At 40.8% G+C, this 17,640-nt stretch overlaps 1 protein-coding gene across 1 annotated transcript; it reads right to left on the bottom strand.

Moving 5' to 3' along the window:
• Positions 1-77: 77 nt before the first annotated feature.
• Positions 78-10,528, bottom strand: EXOSC9 (exosome component 9). Its single transcript, XM_081925163.1, has 12 exons — positions 10,265-10,528; positions 8,892-8,986; positions 8,168-8,287; positions 7,923-8,025; positions 6,784-6,921; positions 6,011-6,093; positions 4,827-4,959; positions 3,756-3,844; positions 2,898-3,044; positions 1,995-2,191; positions 1,753-1,825; positions 78-285 (listed from the first exon to the last, which is right to left on the bottom strand). Exons 1-12 carry the CDS (start codon positions 10,328-10,330, stop codon positions 216-218), a joined length of 1,314 nt encoding a protein of 437 aa, XP_081781289.1. The 5' UTR covers positions 10,331-10,528; the 3' UTR covers positions 78-215.
• Between the last annotated feature and the right edge of the window lie 7,112 nt (positions 10,529-17,640).

The following is a 17,640-nucleotide window of genomic DNA, read 5'->3' as shown; positions in this document are numbered from 1 at the left end:
GAAAGCAGAAATCAAGTAACCGGTCAGATCCTCACAACCTTTCCTTTAGCAAAGAGCTACACAGAATAGAGCCCTAGTCCAGTTCTGCCTAAACTTTATTTGAAAAAGATACTGCACTTAGGCAACTGAACACACCATGACAATTCCTTGCATGTGCACATACACCCTAAGTTACAGAATACAGAGCAAGCAAGTTTAATATAAACAATAAAACTTCAAACAGCTTTTTTCTTCTTTTTGCCAGCTGTTTTTTTATTGATGTCCTGCTTTGGGGAAGACTCAGTTCTGTAGGGAAGAAAAGCAGTGAAGTTACAGCAAAATCCAGTAGTCCATTTGTTCATCAAACGACACTATATTGATTTTCAATTATACAAAATATGCGCTCATTTGCACTTCCACAGAGTGGTTTTGCCTTTCCCCTGGAAAAACCACACTCGATGGAACAAACAGCAATCCACAAAAAATCCAGCTGCCATTTGTTCCAATTCAGTATGAACTGTGGGTTTTCCTGAGGGGAAGCAATGGGGCAAATGGAATGGTGGATGAGCCCAGGTCTCTAAAAGATTAGCACTGCATCTGAAAACAGCTATGAAGGCTGTACTCCTTACCACAGGCTTGCTTACAGTATATGGCAATAAGCTGCTCTCATCACTTAACATATTTAGAATTGCACAGTACTGATCCCTTATGTGCATGCTCTCTCCACTACCCCCCGTTTTAGAAACTGCTATTAGGCACTACCCAGCCTTAAGGTTTTAAACCTGCTGATACACAATAGACAATTCAAGGACTATGGGACTTTGGCTATGACCAATACATTTTTGTAATGGAAGAGTATGGGTCTAGAACTGTAGAAGAGATGTAGGAACTTGTTTCCTGGGTTCAGAATTCACCTTTAACTTGCATTACATAGGTAAAAAAGGTAACAATTATAATGCAGTATTTAGATTTCTTTTATTTCAAGTTCCAGCTAAGCACATAAAAATATAGAAATATACCCTTTTCTTCCCCCTTAGCATAAAATTTTAAGTAAACATTTCACACAAGGTGGAAAAGCTTAAACACATCCAGAACACCAATATATTTTCCTGAGTCAGATACAAAAACTTCTCTTTGAATCCGTAGTTAAAATTAACTTATTTTGTTTAGATCATGTGGCCTAGATACAGAACACATTTATTCATTCTGTGGATTTTGGGCCTCTTTCCTCCAAAGGCACAACTTAGAAGCAGTTTAGTAACAATTTGAGGAACTTAGGAGGTCTGCAGCAATCCTGCCCATAACTATTTGCTGTCATACATGCAAGCTTCCACTCCATCAATATACAGTATCTTTGGGGTACCGCAGCCTCAGACTCTTACCTTTCTTCATGTTCATCTTAAAGGACATCTCTGAATATAGAGCTATTTGGTTTTTTTTAATCCATTAGTTTTTTATGTCTCAATGACCCCTATTTTATATCCCACCTGAGTTACAGATATGCTATGGACTAGGGTGGGCATTTAGTCCTGCAATTTGAACACTGCTCAGAAGTGACTCCAATTCCTCATCTGTTCAATAACACTAGTGGAAGTAAGACCACCAGGGTGGGGAGCAGCGCTAGGTGCCTTGTTCACAATCAATGTGTGGATTCCTGACCATGCTCCATGTGGTTCAAAGCAGCCAAGCTGATCTGAATCCCTTTCCATACTAGCAGTAAGTCTCAGTCAAACACAGCCAGCTACAGAAACAGGAAAATGTCCTTGTGATTACCTGCTGAGTGCAATTTCTGGCTCCAGGATAACAACATCTTCCTCTTCACTGTCAGACAACACGATTGTCTCATCTTAAAAATGTAAGAAAATTATTCATTGGTACATGGGTTTCATCTGGAATAACATGATAAACGATATGCTGTAGCATCTACAGACACTAATTTACAACTTCTAAGCTGTGTTTTCCCATTTGATATTACCCATGATCTTTCATGAAGCACTGCTGCTAAAGGTACAAACCTTTCTGATTTCTGGTTCGAACACCAGTATCTCCTGTTTCCATACTCTGGTCTTCTACAGTTATTGGTTCATCTGGGGTGACTTCATCTTCATCTTCCTCCTCTTCCTTTTCAGATTCCTCAAAATCTCCCCAAGAACTCTCTTGTCCTTCTCCAATTTGGGCTGTGCCAGAAGCCCATAAAATGGGCTTAGCCAAGCTAGGTTCATTAAGCAAAATGCAGACATTATCCAGATTTCATTATAGTATGAGGGACTTGGTGGGCTTTCTGACTCAGAAATAGACCTGAGCTTTTACCACATTTTGCTTTTTATTTTGGAGAAACAGGCTTCAGTCTGTCCTCAACACTTGCATGCAATGCAGCAATGGTATAAATTCTCCATAATTTTTTTGACAAAAATGTATAGATAATAATAACAACAATAATGTATTATTTATACCCCACCCATCTGGCTGGGTACCTCCAGCCACTCCAGCAATTAAAAACTTCCCTAAACAGGGCTACTTAGGATCACAGCACAGTGATACCTACTCTGATACCTTTCTGCACAATAGCCTTTAGCACAGTGTGTTGTTATCAATATGATGCACAAGCTTCAGATACCGTTTTTCCTCAACATTTTGCTAGGGTTCCTTCTTAGGACATTTGCTTTTTTTTTTCAACATCTAGTTAACTTTTCCCCTGGTGGGATAACCACAACCCTGATTGCTATATGCTCTTTCCTGCTGTGGTGAACCTTCATGCGGTTCTTGGACACTCTTTTATAAAAAATTGTGTAGGCATTGCCATTGAAACTAGAATTGTGAAAATGTATTCAATTGTAAAAGAATAGCTCTAAGGCACGAGATCCTAGCACTTAACATCAGTCACCTAACACACTGATGTGAGGCAATAAAAAGGATACACTTCGGAAGGTGGAAATGCTTTTGAGATTATTTCTTCAGCTTGCTCTTGTACATCATTAGTATCAATTGGGGCTTGATCTATCTTAAAAGCTGTTATTTTCTGGCTGGGAATAGATTCTGCAAATCCAAATTTCCCTCCTTCTTTCCTGTTAAAACAAACAAAAAAGTTCCTTTAGACATCCAAATTGACATAAACATTCATAATGTTGAAATGTTCTACAAAACAAATATAAATAAGCAATATAGCTTCTGTTTCAATTTATATCCTGCTTTCAAAAAAATTTCCCATCAAAGTGACTCACAAAGTTACAGAACAATTAAAACAGCCAAACAAGAAAACAAAAGTACATCAGCACAAGAAGAGTAGTAGGGTGGGGAGGGAATAATATGACTTCTCTGAATAAAATGTTTTCAGAGCTTATTTATAGACTGGAAGAGGAGGGGCTTGGTAGTACTATGACAGAAAAGGCTGAATTGGTCAGACAGCTGGGACAGCATTGACAATCTAATGGTCAGACAGGTTCCTATGTGGCCTAACCTTTGGGATCAATAACATTTTAAGTTGAGTTCAGAAACAAATTGGTAGCCAGGGTAACTGATGTATAAGTGGTGTAATATATGCTTATCATCTGGCTCCTAACCTTATTCTGGTGGCCAAATGAAATATCCTTGACAGCCCTAATATATTTCTTCCCTATTTCTAATGGCCTGAGTAAATATGAATGGTCCAATTCAACTATTCTGATACAGGAAACCTATCAGGCAGATTTTATGCAAAGTCTGATTGAGAAAATTTGTAGATTAATTTTAAAATGGAACAAATTGGTGATGCAAGTGAGTACCTGTGACATACTAACCTAACTTTTTGATCATTCTCCAAGGCTTTTTGAATTAGTTCTGTAATTTCTGCTACCTTAACACCGGTTATTTTGCTGCATCTCAGAACCTGTGGTAAATAGATCAATATCATGACATAAGCAAATATAAGCTAAAAGGTTTTGTCACAGCATGTGTTCACTCCATATGAGGTATGGTCAAGTTCTTAGATCCGGGGTAAGGAAAGATGCAATAATGACTATACTTCAAAAGCCAGACACTGGATAGTCAATTCATAGGAAGGGAGCAGACTGAGGATAGCATGCCCTTAAACCATAGTTCAGAGTTATCTACCCCCCCTGCCAAGACTTCTGGGAATTACTGGGCTTTTGAGTAATACCAAGCCTTTAAAATGGATTAAATGAAGCTTAATTAAAGCATTTAAAAGGCTGTCTGTTTACATACTATCTAAGAATAAACAGCAGCACTCACTCTATGAAGTTACAGGTTTCTCTCTTCTATTTCAAGTAAGAAGAAAAAAGAACAGCAGAAACAACCAGTATTTTGAGCTAATAGTACTGTACAAAGTCATGTAGCAAATAAATATTGTAAGACTGCATCATGGGATAGTTTCCATTAAACTTTAGCAAAAGTATGAGTTTAGCAATATTCAAATTAGGTGATACTTTGTTAGAATTGCAAGTTTAGGTCTAAGCAATTATTTGTCCTTGAAGATGTCAAGCCATTCTTAGGTTAAAGGTGTTTTTTTTTTATGCAAAAGCTTTGCAAGTCTGATTCAAATGTCTCATTTGTATACTTTCTAATATTTGCAGTGCAGGGAAGTGTCTCTACATTCAAACAATCAATCAACTATTAACAAGCCCAGCCTCTTGAAACTTTCTATCTCCATGTAGGCACCTAATTGTGCAAGCTCTTCCTTCTCACTCTGTCCCAAACATGCTCTGCAGAATATTAAAAGTACCTATCCAGTTCAAAATGCAATCGAGACCATATGTGAAGATGGATTACTCAATGGTGAAACATTAATTATCTGCATAAAGGAAAGTGTGATCCACAGCTTAATACTCAAACTTCAGAAACTTCCATATTACCTGATCTTTTAGCAGCATAATTCCACCACTGGACTGAATTGTACAAATCTCACGGTGCTTATTCATAGCAATCACAAGAAGACCATCCATTACACGTTCCTCCTGTTCACTGGGATCTACTAACAAGTAGGTCCTGCAATCATTTTACAAACTATCTCAGTCTCAGTCAGTTTTATTGCACATAGCCAAAGGCTGCCGCAATGTACACAGAATTATTTGACAATTAAAAAATATATATACTGAATTGGTAAAAAAAGACTTAAAACATTTATATTATTAAAACATTACGTACTCTAAACAAAGCTATAAAAGTACCCCAATGTACAAATAAAAACATTAAACAATAAAATTCATAAGCTAAAATCATCACATGGTCACGAATGTTAAAAACAATATTAATTAATACAGTGTGCAATTTATACTCAGAGTTTGGTGACAAAGATAGAGCATAGCCTGAGGTAGATAGATAGGATCAAATAAATTCATCTCCTTTACAGTTAATGGCTACCTTGGCTATATAATTTGCTCTAATTTTCCTAGCAGCAGTTGCAAAAAGTGCTACCCGCCAGGTCACATACTTATCTGTGTCTGCAAGGAGATATAACATCATATCAAGGGGGTTCTGGCCAGGGGACCCTGTCATTATAGGTACCAAAAATCTTTTTCTTGCATCATTATATAACGGACAGTGCAAGATATAATGCATAAGGTCCTCTACTTCAGAACATCCCCTAATGCAAACACGTTCGTTTTTTGGTATGCCTCTATGTCTCCCATCTCTATAAGCAGAGCTTATTGTATTTAGTCGTAGCTCTGTAAAAGCTTTTCGAAGCTGTGCAAAAGTCAATTCATTAAAATAAGATATGTGTTCATTGACCTCTCTAAGTTTAAAATACAAACTATCAGTAAGTGCTTAATCCCAAAAGAGAGCAATGCAAATTTAAACAATACAATGTGCAAGACGTTAGGTATATGTTTAAGATGTGTTTGTGAATTAAAACCTATGCTGATAAAACACTCGTTAAAATCAGTCGTATTACACTGCAATAACTGATTTCTCAGATTAAGACGGCATACTGTCTCACTTTCAAGAACCCACCCCATGGTTCCTCTTTGGTGTTATGCGCCTGAATTCCAGAAATGCTGGCAAGTTGCTTTCAGCTCATGGAACAAGATTAACTTACCCTTGCTGGAAGAAAGCAAAGCTTACACAGATAGGCATGTGGTGGATACTCAGAGGGACAGGATCCCGCTCCTCGGGGGTATACTAAATAATCCAATACAAAGGAATACTTTACTTAGCAAAAAATGCATAACTGAGAATTCTTACTGACTAGTTACAGAATAAAACTCAGTGGTTACACGGCTTTCAATACTGTGAAAGAAGAGAAATTTCCAGCCCTCAGAGTTGAGAAGAACATAGCTTTATAGGTATACAGTTAAATGATTTCTATTTTTATTATATTTGAATATCTTGATCTTGCCCATCCTCTAAAAAGCTTAGGGTGGCTTACATGGCTCCCCACTTGCTTTAGAGAGGAGTCTCAACTGAAGCTGATCAACTCTTCGTTACTAAGGAAATCAATAGATGGTTTCTGCTCTTATTCCCCAATGTTTTATGTATAACTTCATATTTAATATACAGCTATCACAAATCCAAAATCAGATAATATATAAGTGGGATAGTAGCCCACAAACCAATTATTGGTAGACCACCTAGCGCCTGCAGGAATTATTGCAAAGAACATTGGACTCTGATCTGACTGAACAAGGTGTTTCTTAGGTTCTTATCCGTGCAAGGCTGTACTCATCTGTGCTAACTGATTTTGAGTACTATGTCCTCTTGCTTACGAAGTCCCAAGTATGTTGCTTTGCTTTGTAAAGGTAACTCACACTGATGGACCATCAGGATTCTACTTAAAGGGAAAGTCAAGAATGGAAGACTGAAGCAACTTACCAGTGTTACTTCTTCTCCTTGCACAGACACATCTGGCCTCCGGAAGTGGCATAATGCCACTATTGCTGCTATGCTTGCAGCATCAATAATGTTTCCATTATGATTCAACAAATGCAAGTCCACACGAATTTGCCAGACCTCAGAATAAAAAAACAATAAGCAAGGCATTTCATTTTGCTTCTCAGTTTTTGTAATGTTCAGCAAATACAACCCTAAAGGTCCTGCTGTCATATTTTGTTCACACATTTGCCTTGTGCCTCCTTAGAAATCTCATTAAAAACTAGAGAAAACATATTTGAATAAAGAATCAAAACTCATGTGAATATAAGGACACACGTCTAGGCTCTGCTGGTTTCCAAGAGGCTACTAAAAACATGGGAAGGCAAGATCTCTGAAGGAATACCGAATGTGGCATTCTCAGCAGTGATCACACACACTGCAAAGTATCTAAAAATATAAGTGTATGTCACTGGAGAGCAGACAATGGGAACCTGTGGCCCTCTACATGTTGTTGGATTCCAACTCCCATCAAACTCTGCCAGCATGGCCAAGGGTCAGGGATGATGGGAGGTTCACATGTTCCCCATTGCTGCTGCAGGAGAAAGAGAGCAAACCAATATTAATAGCAAACCAGTATTAACTATTCTCCAGCAATACTTTTAGCAATGCTTTTAATGAACTTTTAAGGTTTTTATAATGTTCTATGCCACCCTTATATTTTATGATAGGATAGCATATAAAAACTTTTACAGAATAAATATTTTGCTATTGAATACCTTTAGCAGATAAATGCTGGGGTCTCTTCTACAGTTCAGCAGACATTTAAAATACCTTTGCCAAATGTCAGCAGTTACAACCTTATGTAGGTTTAAGTCTCATTTAACTCAGTGCCCACCATTGATTTACTAAAAATTAAGACATTCCTGGCAAACAATTAAGACTATTATATATATTATATATATTATATATATATCTGTGTGTGCGCGCATGTGCGCGCATGTACCTAATAGGTACTAGGTACCATGCAACAAGAGAGAGAGAAAGAACAAAAATCCTTGTCCACAGGTTCACAATCCAAAAAACATAATGCAAAAAGGAAAATAATTGACTAAAGTGTCAGAATTCATGCAATCACACACCTTTTCACCAGCAACAACACAGAGAGATTCAGTATCTATACACTTGGAGTTCCTTAGACATCTTTCTAACAGTCGGTTTAGTTTTATAAGCAGCTCAGATTGTCTAGAATGAAAAACAAAACAAAAACAAAGACACAAAACATTAGCTCCCAACAAATGCAAAGCCAGGAACAGTATTTTTATTTTATTTTTTGCATTATCTTTGCTTGTTGACATTACAGGGAGCAGGGGGAAGACTCACATACCTTCCAGGCTCAAAAGCAGGTGATGCCATAGGAGAGAGTTCAAGATTAAAGAAAAGTATGCCCTCTGTTGCACGATTTGGCTTTGGGGCGACAAGTTCACATGACACTTGCCCAAGAACTCTGCAGAAAGAGAAGCCACCCCAAAAGACAAGCTTTTAGAAAGAAAAAAAATTAACACCTTACTAATTATTGACATGTGACAGGAAAGCAAACAATGAATCATTCTAAAATTCCAGTCTCTGGACTTAAGGTGAAATTTACCTGGGATAAGTTAACTGCAAGCCTTGAAACAACTGTGTTGCTAATTTGTAACCCACAAATTGACACTGGGAACACAGCAAACTGCCTTACACCGAGTCAGACCATTGGTCCATCTAGCTCAATATTTTCTACACTGAGTGGCAGCAGCTATCCAGAGTTCCAGGCAAGCATCTTTCCCAGTCCTACCTAGAAATACTGGAGACTGAACTTGGGACCTTCAGCATACAAAGCTGATGCTCTACCACTGAACTATGGCCCTTCCCATTATACCTAAAGTTCTAGATGAAGGAAGAAATAGAGTAGCTGTGGATTCTCCCACCTGGCTTTCTCCTGCTTTTTTATACACAACTTTCTCCTGCCTGCTATAATAAGTAAGTGACACAGCATACTGCCATGACAGAAAGGGTGGCAGTGAGGTGGTTCAGTTATGCCTGGATATTTGTGTTTCCTTATTTTTAAATACCTGGTTTTTCCGAGCTCCACAATACAGCAGCCATAGTCAGTGCCAAAGGAAATGCGGAGGTTTCTGTAGTCATAGCACTGTCGCCCATCCAGACGCTACAAAGGATGAGCACAGCAGTGTTACAGATTTGAAGTGTGGGATTGGGAAGGTAAGCCACAGAAGTACAGAAGCGGTTGCACAAGGTCAACAATTGCTGGATGCTGCTTAGATTTCCCTTACACATTTCAACAGTCCTTAACACTAGAGTAGCCACCTTGTGGCGGGCAAGGTTTTAAGAAGTATTAATAATATTTATAAAACTGCCCTTTGGTCCTCCACACCCCAAGGTAATGTACACTTAAACATTTCAGCAGAAGCACTGTTTGGGGGAAAAGGGGTGAGCAGGTGTGTGCGGGGGCTCCCTGGTCCTGAATGGAGTAACTGTGCCCCTGAAGGGCCAGGTGCGCAGCCTGGGAGTCATTTTGGACTCACAGCTGTCAATGGAGGTGCAGGTCAATTCTGTGTCCAGGGCAGCTGTCTACCAGCTCCACCAGGTATGCAGGCTGAGACCCTACCTGCCCGTGGACTGCTCTGGTTATCTCTCACTTAGACTACTGCAATGCGCTCTACGTGGGCCTACCTTTGAAGGTGACTCAGAAACTTCAACTAATCCAGAAAATGGCAGCTAGACTGGTGACTGGGAGTGACTGCCAAGACCCTATAACACTAGTCCTGAAGGACCTACATCAGCTCCCAGCGCGTTTCCAAACACAATTCAAAGTGTTGGTGCTGACCTTTAAAGCCCTAAACGGCCTTGGCCCAGTTTACCTGAAGGAGCGTCTCCACCCCCATCATTCAGCCTGGACACTGAGGTTCAGCTCTGAGGGCCTTCCGGTGGTTCCCTCACTGCGAGAAGCCAGGTTACAGGGAACCAGGCAGAGGGTATTTTCGGTAGTGGCGCCCTCCCTTCAGATGTCAAGGAGATAAACAACCATGTGACTTTTAGAAGGCATCTGAAGGCAACCCTGCATTAGGAATTTTTTTATGTCTAACGTTTTACAATTTTTTATGTGCTGTAAGCCACCCAGAATGGCTGGGGAATCCCAGCCAGATTGGAAGGGGGTATAAATAAAATAATAATAATAATCAGCTTAAAATACAGCTTCCTCCATTGCCAGAGGTCAAGAGTCGTTCTTTCACCACTCGAGTTAATGACGACTAGTAACATCTTCTCCCTCCCACCTTTTAAACAACCCGCTCCCGGGCACCGCTCTCCCACCCGCGCGGGAAGGAATCCACGCCCACGGCGCCAGCGGCGCGCTTTCCCCCGCGAGTCCCGGCACATAAACACGCCCAGTCCTGCGTAGGCGCCTCCACGTCCCGCCACCTCGCACCTTCCGCTCCTCGATAGCCCGGAGCAGGAACCGCTTCTCGCAGTTGGACAGCGGCGTCTCTTTCATGGCAGCAGCGGCGGCCTTTCCCCTTCCTGAGGCCCGTCCCGCGTTCGTAACCGGGCGCGCCGCTTTGCCTCTCCGGCCGCGCTTTACAAAGGACGTCACACGTATGCGACGCCTGCAGAAACCGCGCTGCTTCGTAAGCGTCGCCGGCCAAGCCGCTGCTTAGCAACGAGGCCTTGCCTTGGGGACTACAGCTCCCATTCACCTCAGCAAGCCGGCGAGCCGTCACAACGCACGTCGGCAAGCCTTGCCGTAAATGGAAGGAGCGTGTCGTGAACGGGAGGAGGGAAAGGAGTCTCTTTGTGAGGGCGACCTCCAGCGGCCCTAAAGCGAGCTGCCTGGGTTTGATACGGGCGAGACGCATTGAGAGTCTCGTACTTCGAACCAGGGCTATGTAATCCTAGACATACTGTACTCACTTTGGTGTAAGTCCCCTTGAGCAATGGGACTGGCTTCTGTGTTAGGGTACTAAGGGTTATGGGACGCGGGTGGCACTGTGGTCTAAACCACTGAGCCTCTTGGGCTTGCTGATCAGAAGGTCGGCAGTTCAAATCCCCGCGACGGGGTGAGCTCCCATTGCTCGGTCCCTGCTCCTGCCAACCTAGCAGTTCGAAAGCACGTCAAAGTGCAAGTAGATAAATAGGTACCGCTCCAGCGGGGAGGTAAACGGTGGTTCCGTGCGCTGCTCTGGTTTGCCAGAAGCGGCTTAGTCATGCTGGTCACATGACCCAGAAGCTGTACACCGGCTCCCTCGGCCAATAAAGTGAGATGAGCTCTGCAACCCCAGAGTCATCTGCAATTGACCTAATGATCAGGGGTACCTTTTCCTTTACCATAACTAGGGGTTAGGATTCAGCCTAGAAAGGGACGCAGAGAAATGGCTCAAGCTGTAGCTTTCCAGTTACTCTGCAGGTTCCAGCCTGTAAATGTCATATTTTGGAGCCCGATGTTCTATTTATTTATATAAGAAGGAAAAGAAAACCAAGGGGGAAAAGAAAACAAAGTAACAAACCACAATGATGATATTCGGTCAAGATACAAAAAAAGCACAATCTCCTTAAACAGAAGCCCTTAACATCTAGTGACCTGACTGGGGGATTCATCTGGTGTTGGGGTTATCCCAATAGTTGGCTCTGAAAGGTCTAAGGAGTGTGATAGAGGTGCAGGCGGTGCTTTTTTTCTTTAAAAAAAATGTTTTAAGGGTACTCTCATTTTGACTCAAGAAAACCACCATTTTATAGTTCAAACTGGGGAAAAGAAATACAGTAAATGGGCAAAAGTACAAAGATTCACAAAACGTTTAGGGGTATGTGTACCCCTGCGTCCCCCCAGAAAAAAGCACTGGATGCATGTAAAAAGTGCCATTGTTGGCATCATGGGCGTTGCCAGGATTTTTGTTAGGGGGGAGGCAGAACTGACATGGTCGGTCAGTTAGTTTTAAATATTTCTATTGTTTTCCTGGCTATGTCTATGGCTGGCATCCTAGATACTAACACTGTGCTCACTTTTTATGGGGCATCTTAACGTTGTGAGTACAGTATCTTTTATGTTTTCCCTATTATGGTTTTTTTCCCTTCAAGATTAAGAAAATCCAACTGAAAACTCAATGAAATGGCTACTTTAAATTCCCTATTTTACTGCCAGTCTGGCCAGTGATGACCTCTAGCAGTCTAGCTATTTGCTTTGCTATGGTCTATCTCTACTTATTAGGAATCAAGTCTACCATTTTAACCCTTCCCTTTCTAAATGCCATTGCCTTTATGTCTGTTTTTCTCTTCTCCATCCCTGGGGTAAATCCTGATCACTAGTACTCAGGAGACAGGGGGAGGAAAGATTATATAACCCAGTGGTGGAGAACTGGATCTGGGCAGCAGGCCAAATTTGTTGACAGAATAATGTCAGTTGGTAGATACTTTGAAGTCACAAGAATTGTCAGGACTTCACAGCAACAGGCAGGGCTTGCAAATAGCCCTGCACAATGCTTTGAACAACCAGTGATCAGCTGGTCAGTGGTGCATCAGGGCTCTTGTGCATTGGTAACTGCATTTCCACCTGTTCCTCAGTGGACAAGTGGGTGTGATTTGGGGAGAAATGCTTTTCAGGTCAAATTAGGATCTGGGCCTAATTAGGCCCACAGACTGGAGTTCCCCACCTCTGATTTAATGCTTCCCCTGCCCCCACAGAAACTCTGGACCCTGTAACACTCCTCTTCCACATCTGAAACTAAGGAAAGGGGAACTTCTCCCTTGGCTACAGAGTTTTAGAAGTCTGAAAGTAGAATTAATTGTATTTCCATCTTGCGGCAGAGCAGCAATAATTGGATGCTAACTTAATTGCCCACACCTGGAAGCAATTGTTTCTTATTGTAGGTAGAATATAGGTTTTCAGAGGTAGAAACTAATTCTTCTAGCAATAGAAAGAAACTGTACTGTACAGTAAAGACCCCCTTGCTGTTCTTAAATTTTGTAACAGCTTGCTTGCATTACAGGGTTGCCTATTATTGCAATCATATACAGGTCTACTCAGAAGCCTGGCTGAGTTCAATGGGACTAACTCTCAAGTTAGTGTGTATAAGATTGCAGCATAAATTAAAACAAGTGATGTATTGTGGCACCTTAAAGACCAACAATTTACTATGACATATGCTTTAATTTCAAGCCCATCAACTATCCTTGAGAATATTTTGATTAAAGGCAGAGTGTAAATCTAAATAAATAAATAAATAAATATTGTAAGCATAAACATCTAGACAATAGTTACTGGATTGTTTATTGTTTTAACAGTCATTTAACTAATTCAGAGTTTTAAGTGCTATACAGAATGCAGGTAAGTCCTAAGAAGCAGTCTAGTAAGTGATGTTCCTGTAGAAACTCCATTGAATTAAAGGTCATTTATGTGGAGGCAGTACTTGGGTAGTATATATCAATGCTTTATTCCAAATTGGTTTACAATTTGAATAGGTTGGCAGAAGAAAGTCAGTATTACAGTTAATTCTACATTCATTGTTATATATTGGGGTGATGACCCTTGTAATGAACAAATTTAACATTTCAAATGGTTGTTTTGCTTACGACTCTCTGGATATGATATACCAAGAAAAAACATGTCAGCTTCTTTTCACAGTCTACCAGTAGCCTGTTAAGAGCATCTGCAGATCCCTGCATAGAATATAATAGTTACCAACAGATGCACTACAGTGGTAAGGCTATCCTTGTCCAGGAATGACTGTAGCTGGGAAACCAGACAAAGCTGGTAAAAGGCACTCCTAGCCATAGATGACACTTGGGCCTCTAGTGACAAAGATATACATATTCAGGAGTAACCCTCATGTTCCTTCAGAGGGAGTGCAACACCAGCAAGAAAGGATAACTTGCCTATCTCCCAAGCTTGGAAACCCAAAGAACCTCTGTCTTCCCAGGATTCAATCACAGTTTATTGGTCCTCATCCAGTCCACTATTGCATTCATACATGGATCAACAGCTTTCACAGCCTGTTATAGATGTCATGGAGAAGTAGAGCTGTATATCATCAGCCTATTGGTGATATCTTGTTCCAAAACTAATGACTTCTCCCAATGGCCTCATATAGCACTGGGAAGAGGAAAATTCTGTGTGGAAGTCCATAGCACAAGTTGCACTTGCCCAGTGCAGAGAACCATGAGAACACAGTGCCTCCGATAAACTATCCCATTGAGTGCTTCACGAGGATACTATGGTCAACTGTATAAAAACCTCTAGGCTCACATTGTCCCTGTCTCTTATGCTAAAGGTAATCTACCAGGGCAACCAAGGCTGCTTCAGCTCTGAACCCAGACTGTAGTGCATCTAGTTAATTAGTCTCATCCAGGAACATTTGCAGTTGCTTTGCAACCACCCTTTGCACCACCTTGGCCAAGAAAGTGGCATTGGTGGCTGGTCTATAGTTATACTCTATTTGAAATGTAATATTAGGAAAGGAACTGCATATAGAAAAGGGTGCTATGCACAGGATCTCCAGCATTCTGGTGTGTGTGTATCTGGCGCTGGATTGCAAACTATGCTAATTAACTGTTAACACTGGCAGGAATACTGGATTGTATGCTGTTAACACTGGCAGGAATATTGGATTCAGCCCGCCTGTTCCTTCTGAACAGGTGATGGATGCTAACAAAGGTCTTTGATTGCTGGCAGATGTACACTACCTAGATAGGAGCCAATTTCAATGCTGCATTTCTTGCTGCTGTGTTTCTACAAAATCGCACCAGGGATCCCTCTATGAGATGAATGTGGGATTGCTCCTTTTGATATGTGATAGTATCTATCAAGTCTTTTCAAAGAAATGCCTGCTGTGATCAGAAATTCCAGGAGCATTTCCTTAATAAGTGTCAACAGGAAGCTGATTACTAAATGCATGTAGCAGTGAAGTGTGGTACAAAAGTATGACAAGATTCAAGATCTTTCCTAATACATTGCTAGGGTTATTTGGTGAGGAGCACTGAAATATGCATAGCGCTCAACTGCTGTAGCATACAGGTGCTCATTTAGCCCTTTCAGAGAAGGATGGTTGAGCTTGAGGCTATCTGCTTCTTGTTTCTGACATTTGAAGCTGCATATGTAATTCTTGCATGTAGCACATGTCTTTCTTGGGTAATGCTCCTTCAATAGGAGGTGATCCATGCCTATTGAACCAAATGTACACACGTAGCATGTGAAAGTACAAGCAGAAGAAGAAAGGCAAGAGTTAAAAGATAATGCTTGCCCCTAATTGTTGGCATCTGTCTTGGGAGACAGTGGAGTGCACCTCCAGGGGTAAATTCAAACTGCTGTGTTAGCAGCACCAAAGTGACCTTTCGAGGACACAGGCCTGGACAGTGTGTATGTGGGTTCTGGACTGCTCAGAAGACAAGACCCCCACCACAAGGATATATATGTAGTCCAATCCTATGTGGCTTTACTCAGTATGACTCACTGTGGAACTATCTCCCTGATAACTGTCCATTTGATTTTCACCCCTGGAGACATTATAAATTGAAATCCTGTGTACCATAGTGGGACTTTCTTCCAAGGAAACCTGCATAAGATTCTGCCTTAGTTGTAAAGCCTCATCCATTAGCTCACAGTGCAGGTGTTATATTTTTCAGGCTACAATCTTCACTTACCTGGGAGCAGGCCCAATTTCACACACTGGGATTTACTTCTGAGTAGACATGTACAGGATTCTGCTATAAGTCTTCCTATTTATATCTTCTGCTTCTACTTTTCCATCCTACCTGTATCCTTTTGATTTGATATGTATAAATAGCATCTTCTTAAATGTTCCAACAAGTTTTAAGCGAGAAATTAAGCATTGCCTGCAATCCTAAATATTCTTACTTGAAAGTAAATCTCATTGGACCTAACAGGAGTTGCCACCAAATAATTCTATGGCTGTTATGGTCGTCATTGTTTTGAATGCAGGTGGGAAATGTTTGAAACTGGAAATGCAGTGAAGAGATTTGTTACAATACCTGACAAATATTGTTGGAATTAAGTTGCTGGCATCTAAGGTATTACACAAGATGACTAAGAAGAAAATGATAACCATTCCTGAACCACCAGATGCACATCCATGGCTAAATTAATGTTTTATCGGGTAAATGGAATAGTTAAAGAAAATACTATTTTCACCTGGCTCCAGCACCTTTGATTTTCTGAGCTAATAAAAAATCTAGTTACAGGTAGGTAGCCGTGTTGGTCTGCTGTAGTTGAAACAAAATTCCTTCCAGTAGCACCTTAGAGACCAACTAAGTTTGTTATTGGTGTGCATGAACACGAAAGCTCATACCAATAATAAACCTAGTTGGTCTCTAAGGTGCTACTGGAAGGAATTTAATAAAATATCTGTTTTATTCTGCTACTGGTTTCCTTATTTATTATCACATCTTCCATACTGGTTAGTTACTTACCATTCCATGCTGCAGGAAATATATGCACAATACAGACTGACATAGCATGCTACGTGAAAATAAAAGACTAAGTAAAAGCATTGTCATTATTCTGTGATGACCAGACCTGTCACTAGACAACTTGTACAGCAGTAAGAGTTTCTGGATGGCCTCCTGCAGGAAAACAGACATGGGGGAAGAAATATTCACTGTGGTCATTGAAAAATGTTCATATGACTGCCAACTGTTGCTGATGACTGTGAAAAACTTTCAGTTTAAAGCTGAATCTATATGTTCATATAACTCTTTCATACATCTTGATTATAAAGTCAGAATGAGCAGGTGCTTTTTCAAGGAAAAAGAGATAATCAGACAAGTGAAATTGCTTCCATTTATTTAGTGAACTGAATTAAGATACAGCTTATCACCCTGATACAGCAAGGATGATCTGTTTGCACAGGAAAGTCAATGAGTTACTGGCACTTACTGCACTATTGATTTTTAAGCTGAATAAATTCGGTTAGGATTCAGAACTTGTCTAGCTTCATGGTTAATGTCTCCTGAAAACTCCTTAATAACAGTTGCCTCAGCACTACTCTTTTCTGTCTCCACATGGGAAATGGGATGGCCTACATGGTCTATTTTAAGTTCCCAGTACAGTATTCAAAAAGGGGCTGGATGGCACCCTGCCTTGAAATTGATATTGTTACATGCCAGCCCAATCTCTGAGCGATGCAAGATCACAGGGGTTCCAGGCATGCTTACCCAGGGTCTGTGTTTCCTTTTGGAAATGGGGCACAGCTGAGACTGTGTTGTCTTTATTGATCAAACTATCCATTCATGTTTTACGATCAAGCCATTCAACTGTTCATTAATTGAGCATGTTTTCATTTAGGCAGGCTTAGCTGATATGTTTTGTTGTCCTCGGGCTCTGGTTAAGAAGCCATTTTTACTTGTATCATCTATTGTGTTCGTGCATTCCCTGACTTATAGCTCTCAGCAAGAGCTAGTTTTGCTGGAGAGCCACCTGGGGGAGAGAATGGTGGGTTGTGCAGGTCAGCATCGGGAACAGAGAATATATAAAGGAATATATAAAGGAAGGGAAGTAGGATGCAAGAGGCTTCATAGTCCCTTTCTCACCTTGCCTTAGCTATGTTACTTCCACTGCAGGATCTTAAGAGGCACAGCTTCCTAAAGCGCAAATTACTAGGTGAAAAGGAACAAGTATTAACACCAGTGAGAGGTTTAGCTCCAGGGAGAGCAAAAACAATGCCACACCTGAAGAAGTGTAGTAGTAGTAGTAGTAGTAATAATAATAATAATAATATATTTATATCCCACCCATCTGGCTGGGTTTCCCCAGCCACTCTGGGCGACTCCCAATTGAATATTAAAAACACGATAAATACA

This window comes from Podarcis melisellensis (assembly GCF_964234715.1).
Source record: "Podarcis melisellensis genome assembly, chromosome: 9".
Classification (NCBI taxonomy): Eukaryota; Metazoa; Chordata; class Lepidosauria; order Squamata; family Lacertidae; genus Podarcis; species Podarcis melisellensis.
The sequence above is the reverse complement of the archived record's forward strand: the minus strand, read 5'-3'. Positions and strand labels throughout refer to the sequence as shown.